The 22,546-nt window shown below is 40.0% G+C and overlaps 1 protein-coding gene across 1 annotated transcript; it reads right to left on the reverse strand.

Annotated features, from left to right (window-relative positions):
• Positions 1-5,623: 5,623 nt before the first annotated feature.
• Positions 5,624-16,595, reverse strand: LOC113110565 (mucin-5AC-like; the record flags this gene model as incomplete). The annotated part of the gene is made up of 3 exons (XM_026274695.1): positions 5,624-5,647; positions 7,557-7,703; positions 16,548-16,595. Coding segments are annotated over 3 exons (219 nt in total), but the record flags the coding sequence as incomplete, so codon positions are not given.
• Positions 16,596-22,546: the final 5,951 nt, after the last annotated feature.

A 22,546-nucleotide genomic window follows, 5' to 3' on the forward strand; every position in this document is an offset into this window, starting at 1 on the left:
AACCCATAATACAACTAACTTTAAATTATGTCACACTTTGCAAGTACCTTGGGTGCTAATCTATCATTGATTAAATACCCAAAGTACAAAGAATTATTAAAACAAAGTGTAATAATTATTTAGGAATTGTATGGTAAATACTCACACCAAGTAATAGAAGAAAAGTCATATGCAAAATTGCAGTACTCTCCAAAAGTGAAAGGATTGCACTGACACTGACATTTCCCAGATGTTACATTGAAGATGCATGGAGACCCATTACACGGACAATTCTCCAGGCAGTTTTGAGTTGTTGAAACTGAGATGAGAGTTGTTGCAGATGAATGAGGTTCTGTTGATATTGATGAGGTTTTCTGGGTGCTAGTTTCAGCAGAAGGGCTTGGCTGGGATGATGTAGAAATGCTTGATGTTTGGGCTGTAACTGCTGATGTTATTGTTTGAGGATTGTGGGAAGTTTGTCCTTCTGTTGTAGTAAATAGTGAAGATGGAGTTGAACCTATTGTGGGTAATGTAGTTTCCAGTGTTGAACTACTTTCAAGTGTATATGATCGTAATGTGGTGCTCATGGGTGACATAGCTGTTGTAAATGCTGACTGACCTGTCATTTTAGATTCTGTTTCTGTAGTAGAAGTAAATTGTGTGTTTTGTGTCTGTTGGCGTGTTGATTGTTCTATACTAGATGACGATATTTCTGTTATAGATGAGGTCAATTTTGATGTGGTTTGTCCATCTGTCGTAGACAATGGTGGTGGTGAAGCTGAAGATTTACTTGTGGAAATTGCAGTTTCCAGTGTAGAACCACTTTCAAGTGTAGACGATTCTAATGTGGATCTGCTCATGGAATCTGTTTCTCTGGTGGAAGGAAATTGAGTGGTTTGTGTTTGCTGGCTTGTTCGTTCTACACTAGATGACAGCGTATGTATTGATGAAGTGAATCCCGATGTGCTTTGTCCATCTGTTATAGTAGATGGTGAAAATTGAGAGGTACCTGTTGTGGACAATATAGTTTCTGCTGTTAATCCACTTTCATTTGTAGAAGATTCTAATGTGGATGTGCTGATTGGGGTAATAGCTGTTGTAAATACTGATATAGCTGCTGTTTTAGGTTCCGATTCTGTGGTAGAAGTAAACCGAGTGGCTTCTGACTGCTGGACTGTTGTTTCTTCTATAGCAGATGAAAATATTTCAGTTGTTGTTGAAGGGAGTTCTGATGTTCTCAGTCCTTCTGTCATAATAGACATTGAAAATGGAGATGTACCTATCGAGGATGATGTAGTTTCCACTGTTGAACTTCTTTCACTTGAAGATGAATCAAATGTGGTTGTGGTTATAGCAGACATAGGTGTTGGAAATGTTGATTGAGCTGTCATTGTAGGTTCTGTTTTTGTGATAGAACTAAACAGAGTGGTTTGAACCAGCTGGCTTGTTGTCATCAACGTGTCTACAGTGGATGAAGATATTTCTGCTGAAGTTAATTCGGATGTACTTTGTCCTTCTGTTGAAGTAGATGGTGAAGATGGAGAGGTACCTGTTGTATACACAGTAGTTTGCAAAGTTGATCCGGTTTTACTTGTAGGTGATTCTAATGTGGAGGTGGGCATTGGGGATGTATCTGTTGTAAATGTGTGTTGAACTGTTGTTGTAGGTTCTTTTTCTGTGGTAGTAGTAAAAATAGAGCTTTGTGTCTCCTGGCTTGTTGTTTGTGCTGAATTAGAAGCAGGCATTTCTGTTGTTGATGAAATCATCTCTGATGTACTTTGTCCGTCTGTTACAGAAGACATTGAAGATGGAGATGTACCTATTAAGGATGATATAGTTACCACTGTTGAAGTTCTTTCACTTGTAGATGATTCTATTGTGGTTTCAGTCATAGGGGACAAAGCTGTTGTAAATGTTGATTGAGCTGTCGTTGTAGGTTCTTTTTCTGTGATAGAACTAAACAGAGTGGTTTGAGTCTGCTGGCTTGTTGTTTGCTCTACAGTAGATGACGTTTTTTCTGTTCCTGATGAAGCTAATTCTGATGTACTTTGTCCCTCTGTTGAAGAAGTTGGTGAAGATGGAGAGGTACCTGTTGTGTACACAGTAGTTTGCAACGTTGATTCACTTTCACTTGTAGGTAATGTGGATGTGGGCAGTGGGGATGGAGCTGTTGTAAATGTTGAAACTACTTCTGTTCCTGATGAAGTTAATTCTGATGTACTTTGTCCATCTGTTGAAGTAGATGGTGAAGGTGGAGAGGTACCTGTTGTGTATAGAGTAGTTTGCACAATTGATGCACTTTCACTTGTAGATGATTCTAATGTGGACATGCTCGTTGGGGACATAGCTGTTGTAAATGCTGATTGAGCTGTTGTTGAAGATTCTGTTTCTTTGGTAGTCGTAAACAGAGTGGTTTGTGCCGGCTGGCTTGTGGTTTGCTCTACAGTGGATAAAGATATTTCTGTTGTTGATGAAATCAATTTTGATGTACTTTGCCCTTCTGTCGTCATAGATGGTGAAGTTGGAGAGGTCCCTATAGAGGAAGATGTAGTTTCCAGTGTCGAACTTCTTTCACTTGTAGATGATTCAAATTTAGTGGTCATAGCAGATTTATCTGTTGTAAATGTTGATTGAGCTGTCGTTGTAGGTTCTGTTTCTGTAGTAGAACTAAACGGACTGGTTTGAGCCTGCTCGCTTGTTGTTTGCTCTACAGTAGTTGAAAATATTGCTGTTGCTGATGAAGTTAATTCTGAAGTACTTTGTCCTTCTGTTGAAGTAGATGGAGAGGTACCTGTTGTGTACACAAAAGTTTGCAATGTTGATCCACTTTCAATTGTAGGTGATTCTGATGTGGAGGTGGCCATTGGGGATGTATCTGTTGTATATATTGAAGCTACTTCTGTTCCTGATGAAGTTAATTCTGATGTACTTTTACCCTCTGTTGAAGTAGATGGTGAAGATGGAGAGGTACCTGTTGTGTACACAGTAGTTTGCAATGTTGATCCACTTTCACTTGTAGGTAATGTGGATGTGGGCATTAGGGATGTAGCTGTTGTAAAAGTTGAAGCAACTTCTGTTCCTGATGAAGTTAATTCTGATGTACTTTGTCCTACTGTTGAAGAAGATGGCGACGATGGAGAGGTACCTGTTGTGTACACAGTAGTTTGCAATGTTGATCCACTTTCACTTGTAGGCAATGTGGATGTGGGCATTTGGGATGTAGCTGTTGTAAAAGTTGAAGCTACTTCTGTTCCTGATGAAGCTAATTCTGATGTACTTTGTCCATCTGTTGAAGTAGATGGTGCAGGTGGAGAGGTACCTGTTGTGTATACAGTAGTTTGCACAATTGATGCACTTTCACTTGTAGATGATTCTAATGTGGACGTGCTCATTGGGGACATAGCTGTTGTAAATGCTGATTGAGCTGTTGTTGAAGATTCTGTTTCTGTGGTAGTAGTAAACAGAGTGGTTTGTGCCGGCTGGCTTGTAGTTTGCTCTACAGTTGATAAAGATATTTCATTTGTTGATGAAATCAATTCTGAAGTACTTTGTCCTTCTGTTGAAGTAGATGGAGAGGTACCTGTTGTGTACACAGTAGTTTGCAATGTTGATCCGGTTTGACTTGCAGGTGATTCTAATGTGGAGGTGGACATTGGGGATGTAACTCTTGTAAATGTTGATAGAGCTGTAGTTGTAGGTTCTGTTTCTGTGATAGAACTAAACAGAGTGGTTTGAGTGTGCTGGCTTGTTGTTTGCTCTACAGTAGATGAAGCCATTGCTGTTCCTGATGAAGTTAATTCTGATGTATTTTGTCCTTCTGTTGAAGTAGATGGTGAAGATGGAGAGGTACCCGTTGAGTACACCGTAGTTTGCAGAGTTAATGCACTTTCACTTGTATATGATTCTAATGTGGACATGCTCGTTGGGGACATAGCTGTTGTAAATGCTGATTGAGCTGTCGTTGTAGGTTCTGTTTCTGTGGTAGAACTAAACGGAGTGGTTTGAGCCTGCTCGCTTGTTGTTTGCTCTACAGCAGTTGAAAATATTTCTGTTGCTGATGAAGTTAATTCTGAAGTACTTTGTCCTTCTGTTGAAGTAGATGGAGAGGTACCTGTTGTATACACAGTAGTTTTCAAAGTTGATCCGGTTTCACTTGTAGGTGATTCTAATGTGGAGGTGGGCATCGGGGATGTATCTGTTGTAAATGTGTGTTGAACTGTTGTTGTAGGTTCTGTTTCTGTGGTAGTAGTAAAAATAGAGCTTTGTGTCTCCTGGCTTGTTGTTTGTGCTGAATTAGAAGTAGGAATTTCTGTTGTTGATGAAATCATCTCTGATGTACTTTGTTCGTCTGTTACAGAAGACATTGAAGATGGAGATGTACCTATTGAGGATGATGTAGTCACCACTGTTGAAGTTCTTTCACGTGTAGATGATTCTATTGTGGTTTCAGTCATTGGGGACATAGCTGTTGTAAATGTTGATTGAGCTGTCGTTGTAGGTTCTGTTTCTGTGATTGAACTAAACAGAGTGGTTTGAGCCTGCTCGCTTGTTGTTTGCTCTACAGTAGATGACGTTTTTTCTGTTCCTGATGAAGCTAATTCTGATGTACTTTGTCCCTCTGTTGAAGTAGTTGGTGAAGATGGAGAGGTACCCGTTGTGTACACAGTAGTTTGCAATGTTGATCCACTTTCACTTGTAGGTAATGTGGATGTGGGCATTAGGGATGTAGCTGTTGTAAATGTTGAAGCTACTTCTGTTCCTGATGAAGTTAATTCTGATGTACTTTCACCCTCTGTTGAAGTAGATGGTGAAGATGGAGAGGTACCTGTTGTGTACACAGTAGTTTGCAATGTTGATCCACTTTCACTTGTAGGTAATTCTGATGTGGGCATTAAGGATATAGCTGTTGTAAAAGTTGAAGCTACTTCTGTTCCTGATGAAGTTAATTCTGATGTACTTTCACCCTCTGTTGAAGTAGATGGTGAAGATGGAGAGGTACCTGTTGTGTACACAGTAGTTTGCAATGTTGATCCACTTTCACTTGTAGGTAATTCTGATGTGGGCATTAAGGATATAGCTGTTGTAAAAGTTGAAGCTACTTCTGTTCCTGATGAAGTTAATTCTGATGAACTTTGTCCTTCTGTTGAAGAAGATGGAGAGGTACCTGTTGTGTACACAGTAGTTTGCACAGTTGATGCACTTTCACTTGTAGATGATTCTAATGTGGACATGCTCATTGGGGACATAGCTGTTGTAAATGCTGATTGAGCTGTTGTTGAAGGTTCTGTTTCTTTGGTAGTCGTAAACAGAGTGGTTTGTGCCGGCTGGCTTGTGGTTTGCTCTACAGTGGATAAAGATATTTCTGTTGTTGATGAAATCCATTTTGATGTACTTTGCCCTTCTGTCGTCATAGATGGTGAAGTTGGAGAGGTCCCTATAGAGGAAGATGTAGTTTCCAGTGTCGAACCTTTTTCACTTGTAGATGATTCAAATTTAGTGGTCATAGCAGATTTATCTGTTGTAAATGTTGATTGAGCTGTCGTTGTAGGTTCTGTTTCTGTAGTAGAACTAAACGGACTGGTTTGAGCCTGCTCGCTTGTTGTTTGCTCTACAGTAGTTGAAAATATTGCTGTTGCTGATGAAGTTAATTCTGAGGTACTTTGTCCATCTGTTGAAATAGATGGAGAGGTACCTGTTGTGTACACAGAAGTTTGCAATGTTGATCCACTTTCAATTGTAGGTGATTCTGATGTGGAGGTGGACATTGGGGACATAGCTGTTGTAAATGCCAATTGAGCTGTTGTTGAAGGTTCTGTTTCTTTGGTAGTCATAAACAGAGTGGTTTGTGCCGGCTGGCTTGTGGTTTGCTCTACAGTGGATAAAGATATTTCTGTTGTTGATGAAATCAATTTTGATGTACTTTGCCCTTCTGTCGTCATAGATGGTGAAGTTGGAGAAGTCCCTATAGAGGAAGATGTAGTTTCCAGTGTTGAACTTCTTTCACTTGTAGATGATTCAAATTTAGTGGTCATAGCAGATATATCTGTTGTAAATGTTGATTGAGCTGTCATTGTAGGTTCTGTTTCTGTGGTAGAACTAAACGGAGTGGTTTGAGCCTGCTCGCTTGTTGTTTGCTCTACAGTAGTTGAAAATATTGCTGTTGCTGATGAAGTTAATTCTGAAGTACTTTGTCCTTCTGTTGAAGTAGATGGAGAGGTACCTGTTGTGTATACAGAAGTTTGCAATGTTGATCCACTTTCAATTGTAGGTGATTCTGATGTGGAGGTGGCCATTGGGGATGTAGCTGTTGTAAATGTTGAAGCTACTTCTGTTCCTGATGAAGTTAATTCTGATTTACTTGTACCCTCTGTTGAAGTAGATGGTGAAGATGGAGAGGTACCTGTTGTGTACACAGTAGTTTGCAATGTTGATCCACTTTCACTTGTAGGTAATGTGGATGTGGGCATTTGGGATGTAGCTGTTGTAAATGTTGAAACTACTTCTGTTCCTGATGAAGTTAATTCTGATGTACTTTGTCCATCTGTTGAAGTAGATGGTGAAGGTGGAGAGGTACCTGTTGTGTATACAGTAGTTTGCACAATTGATGCACTTTCACTTGTAGATGATTCTAATGTGGACGTGCTCGTTGGGGACATAGCTGTTGTAAATGCTGATTGAGCTGTTGTTGAATATTCTGTTTCTGTGGTAGTAGTAAACAGAGTGGTTTGTGCCGGCTGGCTTGTAGTTTGCTCTACAGTTGATAAAGATATTTCATCTGTTGATGAAATCAATTCTGAAGTACTTTGTCCTTCTGTTGAAGTAGATGGAGAGTTACCTGTTGTGTACACAGTAGTTTGCAATGTTGATCCGGTTTGACTTGTAGGTGATTCGAATGTGGAGGTGGACATTGGGGATGTAACTCTTGTAAATGTTGATTGAGCTGTATTTGTAGGTTCTGTTTCTGTGATAGAACTAAACAGAGTGGTTTGAGTGTGCTGGCTTGTTGTTTGCTCTACAGTAGATGAAGGCATTGCTGTTCCTGATGAAGTTATTTCTGATGTAATTTGTCCTTCTGTTGAAGTAGATGGTGAAGATGGAGAGGTACCCGTTGAGTACACAGTAGTTTGCAGAGTTGATGCACTTTCACTTGTAGATGATTCTAATGTGGACATGCTCGTTGGGGACATAGCTGTTGTAAATACTGATTGAGCTGTTGTGGAAGGTTCTGTCTCTGTGGTAGTAGTAAACAGAGTGGTTTGTGCCGGCAGGCTTGTAGTTTGCTCTACAGTGGATAAAGATATATCTGTTGTTAATGAAATCAATCCTGATGTACTTTGTCCTTCTGTAATCGTAGATTGGGAATTTGGAGAGGTCTCTATCGAGGAAGATGTAGTTTCTGGTGTTGAACTTCTTTCACTTGTAGATGATTCAAATTTAGTGGTCATAGCAGAATTATCTGTTGTAAATGTTGATTGAGCTGTCGTTGTAGGTTCTGTTTCTGTGGTAGAACTAAACGGAGTGGTTTGAGCCTGCTCGCTTGTTGTCTGCTCTACAGTAGTTGAAAATATTGCTGTTGCTGATGAAGATAATTCTGAAGTACTTTGTCCTTCTGTTGAAGTAGATGGAGAGGTACCTGTTGTGTACACAGTAGTTTGCAATGTTGATCCAATTTCACTTGTAGGTAATGTGGATGTGGGCATTAGGGATGTAGCTGTTGTAAAAGTTGAAGCAACTTCTGTTCCTGATGAAGTTAATTCTGATGTACTTTTTCCTTCTGTTGAAGAAGATGGCGAAGATGGAGAGGTACCTGTTGTGTACACAGTATTTTGCACAGTTGATGCACTTTCACTTGTAGATGATTCTAATGTGGACATGCTCGTTGGGGACATAACTGTTGTAAATGTTGATTGAGCTGTCGTTGTAGGTTCTGTTTCTGTGGTAGAACTAAACGGAATGGTTTGAGCCTGCTCGCTTGTTGTTTGCTCTACAGTAGTTGAAAATATTTCTGTTGCTGGAGAAGTTAATTCTGAAGTACTTTGTCCTTCTCTTGAAGTAGATGGAGAGGTACCTGTTGTGTACACAGAAGTTTGCAATGTTGATCCACTTTCAATTGTAGGTGATTCTGATGTGGAGGTGGACATTGGGGATGTAGCTGTTGTAAAAGTTGAAGCAACTTCTGTTCCTGATGAAGTTAATTCTGATGTACTTTGTCCATCTGTTGAAGAAGATGGCGAAGATGGAGAGGTACCTGTTGTGTACACAGTAGTTTGCACAGTTGATGCACTTTCACTTGTAGATGATTCTAATGTGGACATACTCGTTGGGGACATAGCTGTTGTAAATGCTGATTGAGCTGTTGTTGAAGGTTCTGTTTCTTTGGTAGTAGTAAACAGGGTGGTTTGTGCCGGCTGGCTTGTGGTGTGCTCTACAGTGGATAAAGATATTTCTGTTGTTGATGAAATCAATTTTGATGTACTTTGTGCTTCTGTCGTCATAGATGTTGAAGTTGGAGAGGTCCCTATAGATGAAGATGTAGTTTCCAGTGTTGAACTTCTTTCACTTGTAGATGATTCAAATTTAGTGGTCATATCAGATATATCTGTTGTAAATGTTGATTGAGCTGTCGTTGTAGGTTCTGTTTCTGTGGTCGAACTAAACGGAGTGGTTTGAGCCTGCTCGCTTGTTGTTTGCTCTACAGTAGTTGAAAATATTGCTGTTGTTGATGAAGTTAATTCTGAAGTACTTTGTCCTTCTGTTGAAGTTGATGGAGAGTTACCTGTTGTGTACACAGTAGTTTGCAATGTTGATCCGGTTTGACTTGTAGGTGATTCTAATGTGGAGGTGGACATTGGGGATGTAACTCTTGTAAATGTTGATTGAGCTGTAGTTGTAGGTTCTGTTTCTGTGATAGAACTAAACAGAGTGGTTTGAGTGTGCTGGCTTGTTGTTTGCTCTACAGTAGATGAAGGCATTGCTGTTCCTGATGAAGTTAATTCTGATGTACTTTCACCCTCTGTTGAAGTAGATGGTGAAGATGGAGAGGTACCTGTTGTGTACACAGTAGTTTGCAATGTTGATCCACTTTCACTTGTAGGTAATTCTGATGTGGGCATTAAGGATATAGCTGTTGTAAAAGTTGAAGCTACTTCTGTTCCTGATGAAGTTAATTCTGATGAACTTTGTCCTTCTGTTGAAGAAGATGGAGAGGTACCTGTTGTGTACACAGTAGTTTGCACAGTTGATGCACTTTCACTTGTAGATGATTCTAATGTGGACATGCTCATTGGGGACATAGCTGTTGTAAATGCTGATTGAGCTGTTGTTGAAGGTTCTGTTTCTTTGGTAGTCGTAAACAGAGTGGTTTGTGCCGGCTGGCTTGTGGTTTGCTCTACAGTGGATAAAGATATTTCTGTTGTTGATGAAATCCATTTTGATGTACTTTGCCCTTCTGTCGTCATAGATGGTGAAGTTGGAGAGGTCCCTATAGAGGAAGATGTAGTTTCCAGTGTCGAACCTTTTTCACTTGTAGATGATTCAAATTTAGTGGTCATAGCAGATTTATCTGTTGTAAATGTTGATTGAGCTGTCGTTGTAGGTTCTGTTTCTGTAGTAGAACTAAACGGACTGGTTTGAGCCTGCTCGCTTGTTGTTTGCTCTACAGTAGTTGAAAATATTGCTGTTGCTGATGAAGTTAATTCTGAGGTACTTTGTCCATCTGTTGAAATAGATGGAGAGGTACCTGTTGTGTACACAGAAGTTTGCAATGTTGATCCACTTTCAATTGTAGGTGATTCTGATGTGGAGGTGGACATTGGGGACATAGCTGTTGTAAATGCCAATTGAGCTGTTGTTGAAGGTTCTGTTTCTTTGGTAGTCATAAACAGAGTGGTTTGTGCCGGCTGGCTTGTGGTTTGCTCTACAGTGGATAAAGATATTTCTGTTGTTGATGAAATCAATTTTGATGTACTTTGCCCTTCTGTCGTCATAGATGGTGAAGTTGGAGAAGTCCCTATAGAGGAAGATGTAGTTTCCAGTGTTGAACTTCTTTCACTTGTAGATGATTCAAATTTAGTGGTCATAGCAGATATATCTGTTGTAAATGTTGATTGAGCTGTCATTGTAGGTTCTGTTTCTGTGGTAGAACTAAACGGAGTGGTTTGAGCCTGCTCGCTTGTTGTTTGCTCTACAGTAGTTGAAAATATTGCTGTTGCTGATGAAGTTAATTCTGAAGTACTTTGTCCTTCTGTTGAAGTAGATGGAGAGGTACCTGTTGTGTATACAGAAGTTTGCAATGTTGATCCACTTTCAATTGTAGGTGATTCTGATGTGGAGGTGGCCATTGGGGATGTAGCTGTTGTAAATGTTGAAGCTACTTCTGTTCCTGATGAAGTTAATTCTGATTTACTTGTACCCTCTGTTGAAGTAGATGGTGAAGATGGAGAGGTACCTGTTGTGTACACAGTAGTTTGCAATGTTGATCCACTTTCACTTGTAGGTAATGTGGATGTGGGCATTTGGGATGTAGCTGTTGTAAATGTTGAAACTACTTCTGTTCCTGATGAAGTTAATTCTGATGTACTTTGTCCATCTGTTGAAGTAGATGGTGAAGGTGGAGAGGTACCTGTTGTGTATACAGTAGTTTGCACAATTGATGCACTTTCACTTGTAGATGATTCTAATGTGGACGTGCTCGTTGGGGACATAGCTGTTGTAAATGCTGATTGAGCTGTTGTTGAATATTCTGTTTCTGTGGTAGTAGTAAACAGAGTGGTTTGTGCCGGCTGGCTTGTAGTTTGCTCTACAGTTGATAAAGATATTTCATCTGTTGATGAAATCAATTCTGAAGTACTTTGTCCTTCTGTTGAAGTAGATGGAGAGTTACCTGTTGTGTACACAGTAGTTTGCAATGTTGATCCGGTTTGACTTGTAGGTGATTCGAATGTGGAGGTGGACATTGGGGATGTAACTCTTGTAAATGTTGATTGAGCTGTATTTGTAGGTTCTGTTTCTGTGATAGAACTAAACAGAGTGGTTTGAGTGTGCTGGCTTGTTGTTTGCTCTACAGTAGATGAAGGCATTGCTGTTCCTGATGAAGTTATTTCTGATGTAATTTGTCCTTCTGTTGAAGTAGATGGTGAAGATGGAGAGGTACCCGTTGAGTACACAGTAGTTTGCAGAGTTGATGCACTTTCACTTGTAGATGATTCTAATGTGGACATGCTCGTTGGGGACATAGCTGTTGTAAATACTGATTGAGCTGTTGTGGAAGGTTCTGTCTCTGTGGTAGTAGTAAACAGAGTGGTTTGTGCCGGCAGGCTTGTAGTTTGCTCTACAGTGGATAAAGATATATCTGTTGTTAATGAAATCAATCCTGATGTACTTTGTCCTTCTGTAATCGTAGATTGGGAATTTGGAGAGGTCTCTATCGAGGAAGATGTAGTTTCTGGTGTTGAACTTCTTTCACTTGTAGATGATTCAAATTTAGTGGTCATAGCAGAATTATCTGTTGTAAATGTTGATTGAGCTGTCGTTGTAGGTTCTGTTTCTGTGGTAGAACTAAACGGAGTGGTTTGAGCCTGCTCGCTTGTTGTCTGCTCTACAGTAGTTGAAAATATTGCTGTTGCTGATGAAGATAATTCTGAAGTACTTTGTCCTTCTGTTGAAGTAGATGGAGAGGTACCTGTTGTGTACACAGTAGTTTGCAATGTTGATCCAATTTCACTTGTAGGTAATGTGGATGTGGGCATTAGGGATGTAGCTGTTGTAAAAGTTGAAGCAACTTCTGTTCCTGATGAAGTTAATTCTGATGTACTTTTTCCTTCTGTTGAAGAAGATGGCGAAGATGGAGAGGTACCTGTTGTGTACACAGTATTTTGCACAGTTGATGCACTTTCACTTGTAGATGATTCTAATGTGGACATGCTCGTTGGGGACATAACTGTTGTAAATGTTGATTGAGCTGTCGTTGTAGGTTCTGTTTCTGTGGTAGAACTAAACGGAATGGTTTGAGCCTGCTCGCTTGTTGTTTGCTCTACAGTAGTTGAAAATATTTCTGTTGCTGGAGAAGTTAATTCTGAAGTACTTTGTCCTTCTCTTGAAGTAGATGGAGAGGTACCTGTTGTGTACACAGAAGTTTGCAATGTTGATCCACTTTCAATTGTAGGTGATTCTGATGTGGAGGTGGACATTGGGGATGTAGCTGTTGTAAAAGTTGAAGCAACTTCTGTTCCTGATGAAGTTAATTCTGATGTACTTTGTCCATCTGTTGAAGAAGATGGCGAAGATGGAGAGGTACCTGTTGTGTACACAGTAGTTTGCACAGTTGATGCACTTTCACTTGTAGATGATTCTAATGTGGACATACTCGTTGGGGACATAGCTGTTGTAAATGCTGATTGAGCTGTTGTTGAAGGTTCTGTTTCTTTGGTAGTAGTAAACAGGGTGGTTTGTGCCGGCTGGCTTGTGGTGTGCTCTACAGTGGATAAAGATATTTCTGTTGTTGATGAAATCAATTTTGATGTACTTTGTGCTTCTGTCGTCATAGATGTTGAAGTTGGAGAGGTCCCTATAGATGAAGATGTAGTTTCCAGTGTTGAACTTCTTTCACTTGTAGATGATTCAAATTTAGTGGTCATATCAGATATATCTGTTGTAAATGTTGATTGAGCTGTCGTTGTAGGTTCTGTTTCTGTGGTCGAACTAAACGGAGTGGTTTGAGCCTGCTCGCTTGTTGTTTGCTCTACAGTAGTTGAAAATATTGCTGTTGTTGATGAAGTTAATTCTGAAGTACTTTGTCCTTCTGTTGAAGTTGATGGAGAGTTACCTGTTGTGTACACAGTAGTTTGCAATGTTGATCCGGTTTGACTTGTAGGTGATTCTAATGTGGAGGTGGACATTGGGGATGTAACTCTTGTAAATGTTGATTGAGCTGTAGTTGTAGGTTCTGTTTCTGTGATAGAACTAAACAGAGTGGTTTGAGTGTGCTGGCTTGTTGTTTGCTCTACAGTAGATGAAGGCATTGCTGTTCCTGATGAAGTTAATTCTGATGTACTTTGTCCTTCTGTTGAAGTAGATGGTGAAGATGGAGAGGTACCTGCTGTGTACACAGTAGTTTGCAAAGTTGATCCGGTTTTACTTGTAGGTGATTCTAATGTGGAGGTGTACATTGGGGATGTATCTGTTGTAAATGTGTATTGAACTGTTGATGTAGGTTCTGTTTCTGTGGTAGTAATAAAAATAGAGGTTTGTGTCTCCTGGCTTGTTGTTTGTGCTGAATTAGAAGGAGGCATTTCTGTTGTTGATGAAATCATCTCTGATGTACTTTGTCCGTCTGTTCCAGAAGACATTGAAGATGGAGATGTACCTATTGAGGATGATGTAGTTACCACTGTTGAAGTTCTTTCACTTGTAGATGATTCTATTGTGGTTTCAGTCATAGGGGACAAAGCTGTTGTAAATGTTGATTGAGCTGTCGTTGTAGGTTCTGTTTCTGTGATAGAACTAAACAGAGTGGTTTGAGTGTGCTGGCTTGTTGTTTGCTCTAAAGTAGATGAAGGCATTGCTGTTCCTAATGAAGTTAATTCTGAAGTACTTTGTCCTTCTGTTGAAGTAGATGGGGAGGTACCTGCTGTGTACACAGTAGATTGCAATGTTGATCCGGTTTGACTTGTAGGTGAATCTAATTTGGAGGTTGACATTGGGGATGTAACTCTTGTAAATGTTGATTGAGCTGTAGTTGTAGGTTCTGTTTCTGTTATAGAACTAAACAGAGTGGTTTGAGTCTGCTGGCTTGTTGTTTGCTCTACAGTAGATGAAGCCATTGCTGTTCCTGATGAAGTTAATTCTGATGCACTTTTACCCTCTGTTGAAGTAGATGGTGAAGATGGTGAGGTACCTGTTGTGTACACAGTAGTTTGCAATGTTGATGCACTTTCACTTGTAGATGATTCTAATGTGGACATGCTCGTTGGGGACATAGCTGTTGTAAATGCTGATTGAGCTGTTGCGGAAGGTTCTGTCTCTGTGGTAGTAGTAAACAGAGTGGTTTGTGCCGGCAGGCTTGTAGTTTGCTCTACAGTGGATACAAATATATCTGTTGTTAATGAAATCAATTCTGATGTACTTTGTCCTTCTGTCATCGTAGATTGGGAATTTGGAGAGGTCTCTATCGAGGAAGATGTAGTTTCTGGTGTTGAACTTCTTCCACTTGTAGATGATTCAAATTTAGTGGTCATAGCAGATTTATCTGTTGTAAATGTTGATTGAGCTGTCGTTTTAGGTTCTGTTTCTGTGGTAGAACTAAATGGAGTGGTTTGAGCCTGCTCGATTGTTGTTTGCTCTACAGTAGTTGAAAATATTGCTGTTGCTGATGAAGTTAATTCTGAAGTACTTTGTCCTTCTGTTGAAGTAGATGGAGAGGTACCTGTTGTGTACACAGTAGTTTGCACAGTTGATACACTTTCACTTGTAGATGATTCTAATGTGGACATGCTCGTTGGGGACATAACTGTTGTAAATGTTGATTGAGCTGTCGTTGTAGGTTCTGTTTCTGTGGTAGAACTAAACGGAGTGGTTTGAGCCTGCTCGCTTGTTGTTTGCTCTACAGTAGTTGAAAATATTTCTGTTGCTGGAGAAGTTAATTCTGAAGTACTTTGTCCTTCTGTTGAAGTAGATGGAGAGGTACCTGTTGTGTACACAGAAGTTTGCAATGTTGATCCACTTTCAATTGTAGGTGATTCTGATGTGGAGGTGGACATTGGGGACATAGCTGTTGTAAATGCCAATTGAGCTGTTGTTGAAGGTTCTGTTTCTTTGGTAGTCGTAAACAGAGTGGTTTGTGCCGGCTGGCTTGTGGTTTGCTCTACAGTGGATAAAGATATTTCTGTTGTTGATGAAATCAATTTTGATGTACTTTGCCCTTCTGTCGTCATAGATGGTGAAGTTGGAGAAGTCCCTATAGAGGAAGATGTAGTTTCCAGTGTTGAACTTCTTTCACTTGTAGATGATTCAAATTTAGTGGTCATAGCAGATATATCTGTTGTAAATGTTGATTGAGCTGTCATTGTAGGTTCTGTTTCTGTGGTAGAACTAAACGGAGTGGTTTGAGCCTGCTCGCTTGTTGTTTGCTCTACAGTAGTTGAAAATATTGCTGTTGCTGATGAAGTTAATTCTGAAGTACTTTGTCCTTCTGTTGAAGTAGATGGAGAGGTACCTGTTGTGTATACAGAAGTTTGCAATGTTGATCCACTTTCAATTGTAGGTGATTCTGATGTGGAGGTGGCCATTGGGGATGTAGCTGTTGTAAATGTTGAAGCTACTTCTGTTCCTGATGAAGTTAATTCTGATTTACTTGTACCCTCTGTGGAAGTAGATGGTGAAGATGGAGAGGTACCTGTTGTGTACACAGTAGTTTGCAATGTTGATCCACTTTCACTTGTAGGTAATGTGGATGTGGGCATTTGGGATGTAGCTGTTGTAAATGTTGAAACTACTTCTGTTCCTGATGAAGTTAATTCTGATGTACTTTGTCCATCTGTTGAAGTAGATGGTGAAGGTGGAGAGGTACCTGTTGTGTATACAGTAGTTTGCACAATTGATGCACTTTCACTTGTAGATGATTCTAATGTGGACGTGCTCGTTGGGGACATAGCTGTTGTAAATGCTGATTGAGCTGTTGTTGAATATTCTGTTTCTGTGGTAGTAGTAAACAGAGTGGTTTGTGCCGGCTGGCTTGTAGTTTGCTCTACAGTTGATAAAGATATTTCATCTGTTGATGAAATCAATTCTGAAGTACTTTGTCCTTCTGTTGAAGTAGATGGAGAGTTACCTGTTGTGTACACAGTAGTTTGCAATGTTGATCCGGTTTGACTTGTAGGTGATTCGAATGTGGAGGTGGACATTGGGGATGTAACTCTTGTAAATGTAGATTGAGCTGTATTTGTAGGTTCTGTTTCTGTGATAGAACTAAACAGAGTGGTTTGAGTGTGCTGGCTTGTTGTTTGCTCTACAGTAGATGAAGGCATTGCTGTTCCTGATGAAGTTATTTCTGATGTAATTTGTCCTTCTGTTGAAGTAGATGGTGAAGATGGAGAGGTACCCGTTGAGTACACAGTAGTTTGCAGAGTTGATGCACTTTCACTTGTAGATGATTCTAATGTGGACATGCTCGTTGGGGACATAGCTGTTGTAAATACTGATTGAGCTGTTGTGGAAGGTTCTGTCTCTGTGGTAGTAGTAAACAGAGTGGTTTGTGCCGGCAGGCTTGTAGTTTGCTCTACAGTGGATAAAGATATATCTGTTGTTAATGAAATCAATCCTGATGTACTTTGTCCTTCTGTAATCGTAGATTGGGAATTTGGAGAGGTCTCTATCGAGGAAGATGTAGTTTCTGGTGTTGAACTTCTTTCACTTGTAGATGATTCAAATTTAGTGGTCATAGCAGAATTATCTGTTGTAAATGTTGATTGAGCTGTCGTTGTAGGTTCTGTTTCTGTGGTAGAACTAAACGGAGTGGTTTGAGCCTGCTCGCTTGTTGTCTGCTCTACAGTAGTTGAAAATATTGCTGTTGCTGATGAAGATAATTCTGAAGTACTTTGTCCTTCTGTTGAAGTAGATGGAGAGGTACCTGTTGTGTACACAGTAGTTTGCAATGTTGATCCAATTTCACTTGTAGGTAATGTGGATGTGGGCATTAGGGATGTAGCTGTTGTAAAAGTTGAAGCAACTTCTGTTCCTGATGAAGTTAATTCTGATGTACTTTTTCCTTCTGTTGAAGAAGATGGCGAAGATGGAGAGGTACCTGTTGTGTACACAGTATTTTGCACAGTTGATGCACTTTCACTTGTAGATGATTCTAATGTGGACATGCTCGTTGGGGACATAACTGTTGTAAATGTTGATTGAGCTGTCGTTGTAGGTTCTGTTTCTGTGGTAGAACTAAACGGAGTGGTTTGAGCCTGCTCGCTTGTTGTTTGCTCTACAGTAGTTGAAAATATTTCTGTTGCTGGAGAAGTTAATTCTGAAGTACTTTGTCCTTCTCTTGAAGTAGATGGAGAGGTACCTGTTGTGTACACAGAAGTTTGCAATGTTGATCCACTTTCAATTGTAGGTGATTCTGATGTGGAGGTGGACATTGGGGATGTAGCTGTTGTAAAAGTTGAAGCAACTTCTGTTCCTGATGAAGTTAATTCTGATGTACTTTGTCCATCTGTTGAAGAAGATGGCGAAGATGGAGAGGTACCTGTTGTGTACACAGTAGTTTGCACAGTTGATGCACTTTCACTTGTAGATGATTCTAATGTGGACATGCTCGTTGGGGACATAACTGTTGTAAATGTTGATTGAGCTGTCGTTGTAGGTTCTGTTTCTGTGGTAGAACTAAACGGAGTGGTTTGAGCCTGCTCGCTTGTTGTTTGCTCTACAGTAGTTGAAAATATTTCTGTTGCTGGAGAAGTTAATTCTGAAGTACTTTGTCCTTCTCTTGAAGTAGATGGAGAGGTACCTGTTGTGTACACAGAAGTTTGCAATGTTGATCCACTTTCAATTGTAGGTGATTCTGATGTGGAGGTGGACATTGGGGATGTAGCTGTTGTAAAAGTTGAAGCAACTTCTGTTCCTGATGAAGTTAATTCTGATGTACTTTGTCCATCTGTTGAAGAAGATGGCGAAGATGGAGAGGTACCTGTTGTGTACACAGTAGTTTGCACAGTTGATGCACTTTCACTTGTAGATGATTCTAATGTGGACATACTCGTTGGGGACATAGCTGTTGTAAATGCTGATTGAGCTGTTGTTGAAGGTTCTGTTTCTTTGGTAGTAGTAAACAGGGTGGTTTGTGCCGGCTGGCTTGTGGTGTGCTCTACAGTGGATAAAGATATTTCTGTTGTTGATGAAATCAATTTTGATGTACTTTGTGCTTCTGTCGTCATAGATGTTGAAGTTGGAGAGGTCCCTATAGATGAAGATGTAGTTTCCAGTGTTGAACTTCTTTCACTTGTAGATGATTCAAATTTAGTGGTCATATCAGATATATCTGTTGTAAATGTTGATTGAGCTGTCGTTGTAGGTTCTGTTTCTGTGGTCGAACTAAACGGAGTGGTTTGAGCCTGCTCGCTTGTTGTTTGCTCTACAGTAGTTGAAAATATTGCTGTTGTTGATGAAGTTAATTCTGAAGTACTTTGTCCTTCTGTTGAAGTTGATGGAGAGTTACCTGTTGTGTACACAGTAGTTTGCAATGTTGATCCGGTTTGACTTGTAGGTGATTCTAATGTGGAGGTGGACATTGGGGATGTAACTCTTGTAAATGTTGATTGAGCTGTAGTTGTAGGTTCTGTTTCTGTGATAGAACTAAACAGAGTGGTTTGAGTGTGCTGGCTTGTTGTTTGCTCTACAGTAGATGAAGGCATTGCTGTTCCTGATGAAGTTAATTCTGATGTACTTTGTCCTTCTGTTGAAGTAGATGGTGAAGAGGGAGAGGTACCTGCTGTGTACACAGTAGTTTGCAAAGTTGATCCGGTTTTACTTGTAGGTGATTCTAATGTGGAGGTGTACATTGGGGATGTATCTGTTGTAAATGTGTATTGAACTGTTGATGTAGGTTCTGTTTCTGTGGTAGTAATAAAAATAGAGGTTTGTGTCTCCTGGCTTGTTGTTTGTGCTGAATTAGAAGGAGGCATTTCTGTTGTTGATGAAATCATCTCTGATGTACTTTGTCCGTCTGTTCCAGAAGACATTGAAGATGGAGATGTACCTATTGAGGATGATGTAGTTACCACTGTTGAAGTTCTTTCACTTGTAGATGATTCTATTGTGGTTTCAGTCATAGGGGACAAAGCTGTTGTAAATGTTGATTGAGCTGTCGTTGTAGGTTCTGTTTCTGTTATAGAACTAAACAGAGTGGTTTGAGTCTGCTGGCTTGTTGTTTGCTCTACAGTAGATGAAGCCATTGCTGTTCCTGATGAAGTTAATTCTGATGCACTTTTACCCTCTGTTGAAGTAGATGGTGAAGATGGTGAGGTACCTGTTGTGTACACAGTAGTTTGCAATGTTGATGCACTTTCACTTGTAGATGATTCTAATGTGGACATGCTCGTTGGGGACATAGCTGTTGTAAATGCTGATTGAGCTGTTGCGGAAGGTTCTGTCTCTGTGGTAGTAGTAAACAGAGTGGTTTGTGCCGGCAGGCTTGTAGTTTGCTCTACAGTGGATACAAATATATCTGTTGTTAATGAAATCAATTCTGATGTACTTTGTCCTTCTGTCATCGTAGATTGGGAATTTGGAGAGGTCTCTATCGAGGAAGATGTAGTTTCTGGTGTTGAACTTCTTCCACTTGTAGATGATTCAAATTTAGTGGTCATAGCAGATTTATCTGTTGTAAATGTTGATTGAGCTGTCGTTTTAGGTTCTGTTTCTGTGGTAGAACTAAACGGATTGGTTTGAGCCTGCTCGCTTGTTGTTTGCTCTACAGTAGTTGAAAATATTGCTGTTGCTGATGAAGATAATTCTGAAGTACTTTGTCCTTCTGTTGAAGTAGATGGAGAGGTACCTGTTGTGTACACAGTAGTTTGCAATGTTGATCCAATTTCACTTGTAGGTAATGTGGATGTGGGCATTAGGGATGTAGCTGTTGTAAAAGTTGAAGCAACTTCTGTTCCTGATGAAGTTAATTCTGATGTACTTTTTCCTTCTGTTGAAGAAGATGGCGAAGATGGAGAGGTACCTGTTGTGTACACAGTATTTTGCACAGTTGATGCACTTTCACTTGTAGATGATTCTAATGTGGACATGCTCGTTGGGGACATAACTGTTGTAAATGTTGATTGAGCTGTCGTTGTAGGTTCTGTTTCTGTGGTAGAACTAAACGGAGTGGTTTGAGCCTGCTCGCTTGTTGTTTGCTCTACAGTAGTTGAAAATATTTCTGTTGCTGGATAAGTTAATTCTGAAGTACTTTGTCCTTCTCTTGAAGTAGATGGAGAGGTACCTGTTGTGTACACAGAAGTTTGCAATGTTGATCCACTTTCAATTGTAGGTGATTCTGATGTGGAGGTGGACATTGGGGATGTAGCTGTTGTATATGTTGAAGCTACTTCTGTTCCTGATGAAGTTAATTCTGATGTACTTTTACCCTCTGTTGAAGTAGATGGTGAAGATGGAGAGGTACCTGTTGTGTACACAGTAGTTTGCAATGTTGATCTACTTTCACTTGTAGGTAATGTGGATGTGGACATTAGGGATGTAGCTGTTGTAAAAGTTGAAGCTACTTCTGTTCCTGATGAAGTCAATTCTGATGTACTTTGTCCTTCTGTTGGAGAAGATGGCGAAGATGGAGAGGTACCTGTTGTGTACACAGTAGTTTGCACAGTTGATGCACTTTCACTTGTAGATGATTCTAATGTGGACATACTCGTTGGAGACATAGCTGTTGTAAATGCTGATTGAGCTGTTGTTGAAGGATCTGTTTCTTTGGTAGTAGTAAACAGAGTGGTTTGTGCCGGCTGGCTTGTGGTGTGCTCTACAGTGGATAAAGATATTTCTGTTGTTGATGAAATCAATTTTGATGTACTTTGCCCTTCTGTCGTCATAGATGGTGAAGTTGGAGAGGTCCCTATAGATGAAGATGTAGTTTCCAGTGTTGAACTTCTTTCACTTGTAGATGATTCAAATTTAGTGGTCATAGCAGATTTATCTGTTGTAAATGTTGATTGAGCTGTCGTTGTAGGTTCTGTTTCTGTGGTAGAACTAAGCGGAGTGGTTTGAGCCTGCTCGCTTGTTGTTTGCTCTACAGTAGTTGAAAATATTGCTGTTGCTAATGAAGATAATTCTGAAGTACTTTGTCCTTCTGTTGAAGTAGATGGAGAGGTACCTGTTGTGTACACAGTAGTTTGCAATGTTGATCCACTTTCACTTGTAGGTAATGTGGATGTGGGCATTAGGGATGTAGCTGTTGTAAAAGTTGAAGCTACTTCTGTTCCTGATGAAGTTAATTCTGATGTACTTTGACCCTCTGTTGAAGAAGATGGCGAAGATGGAGAGGTACCTGTTGTGTACACAGTAGTTTGCACAGTTGATGCACTTTCACTTGTAGATGATTCTAATGTGGACATGCTCGTTGGGGACATAGCTGTTGTAAATGCCGATTGAGCTGTTGTTGAAGGTTCTGTTTCTTTGATAGTCGTAAACAGAGTGGTTTGTGCCGGCTGGCTTGTGGTTTGCTCTAGAGTGGATAAAGATATTTCTGTTGTTGATGAAATCAATTTTGATGTACTTTGCCCTTCTGTCATCATAGATGGTGAAGTTGGAGAAGTCCCTATAGAGGAAGATGTAGTTTCCAGTGTTGAACTTCTTTCACTTGTAGATGATTCAAATTTAGTGGTCATAGCAGATATATCTGTTGTAAATGTTGATTGAGCTGTCGTTGTAGGTTCTGTTTCTGTGGTCGAACTAAACGGAGTGGTTTGAGCCTGCTCGCTTGTTGTTTGCTCTACAGTAGTTGAAAATATTGCTGTTGTTGATGAAGTTAATTCTGAAGTACTTTGTCCTTCTGTTGAAGTTGATGGAGAGTTACCTGTTGTGTACACAGTAGTTTGCAATGTTGATCCGGTTTGACTTGTAGGTGATTCTAATGTGGAGGTGGACATTGGGGATGTAACTCTTGTAAATGTTGATTGAGCTGTAGTTGTAGGTTCTGTTTCTGTGATAGAACTAAACAGAGTGGTTTGAGTGTGCTGGCTTGTTGTTTGCTCTACAGTAGATGAAGGCATTGCTGTTCCTGATGAAGTTAATTCTGATGTACTTTGTCCTTCTGTTGAAGTAGATGGTGAAGATGGAGAGGTACCTGCTGTGTACACAGTAGTTTGCAAAGTTGATCCGGTTTTACTTGTAGGTGATTCAAATGTGGAGGTGTACATTGGGGATGTATCTGTTGTAAATGTGTATTGAACTGTTGATGTAGGTTCTGTTTCTGTGGTAGTAATAAAAATAGAGCTTTGTGTCTCCTGGCTTGTTGTTTGTGCTGAATTAGAAGGAGGCATTTCTGTTGTTGATGAAATCATCTCTGATGTACTTTGTCCGTCTGTTCCAGAAGACATTGAAGATGGAGATGTACCTATTGAGGATGATGTAGTTACCACTGTTGAAGTTCTTTCACTTGTAGATGATTCTATTGTGGTTTCAGTCATAGGGGACAAAGCTGTTGTAAATGTTGATTGAGCTGTCGTTGTAGGTTCTGTTTCTGTGATAGAACTAAACAGAGTGGTTTGAGTGTGCTGGCTTGTTGTTTGCTCTAAAGTAGATGAAGGCATTGCTGTTCCTAATGAAGTTAATTCTGAAGTACTTTGTCCTTCTGTTGAAGTAGATGGGGAGGTACCTGCTGTGTACACAGTAGATTGCAATGTTGATCCGGTTTGACTTGTAGGTGAATCTAATTTGGAGGTTGACATTGGGGATGTAACTCTTGTAAATGTTGATTGAGCTGTAGTTGTAGGTTCTGTTTCTGTTATAGAACTAAACAGAGTGGTTTGAGTCTGCTGGCTTGTTGTTTGCTCTACAGTAGATGAAGCCATTGCTG

This window comes from Carassius auratus, chromosome 11 (genome assembly GCF_003368295.1).
Source record: "Carassius auratus strain Wakin chromosome 11, ASM336829v1, whole genome shotgun sequence".
Taxonomy (NCBI): domain Eukaryota; kingdom Metazoa; phylum Chordata; class Actinopteri; order Cypriniformes; family Cyprinidae; genus Carassius; species Carassius auratus.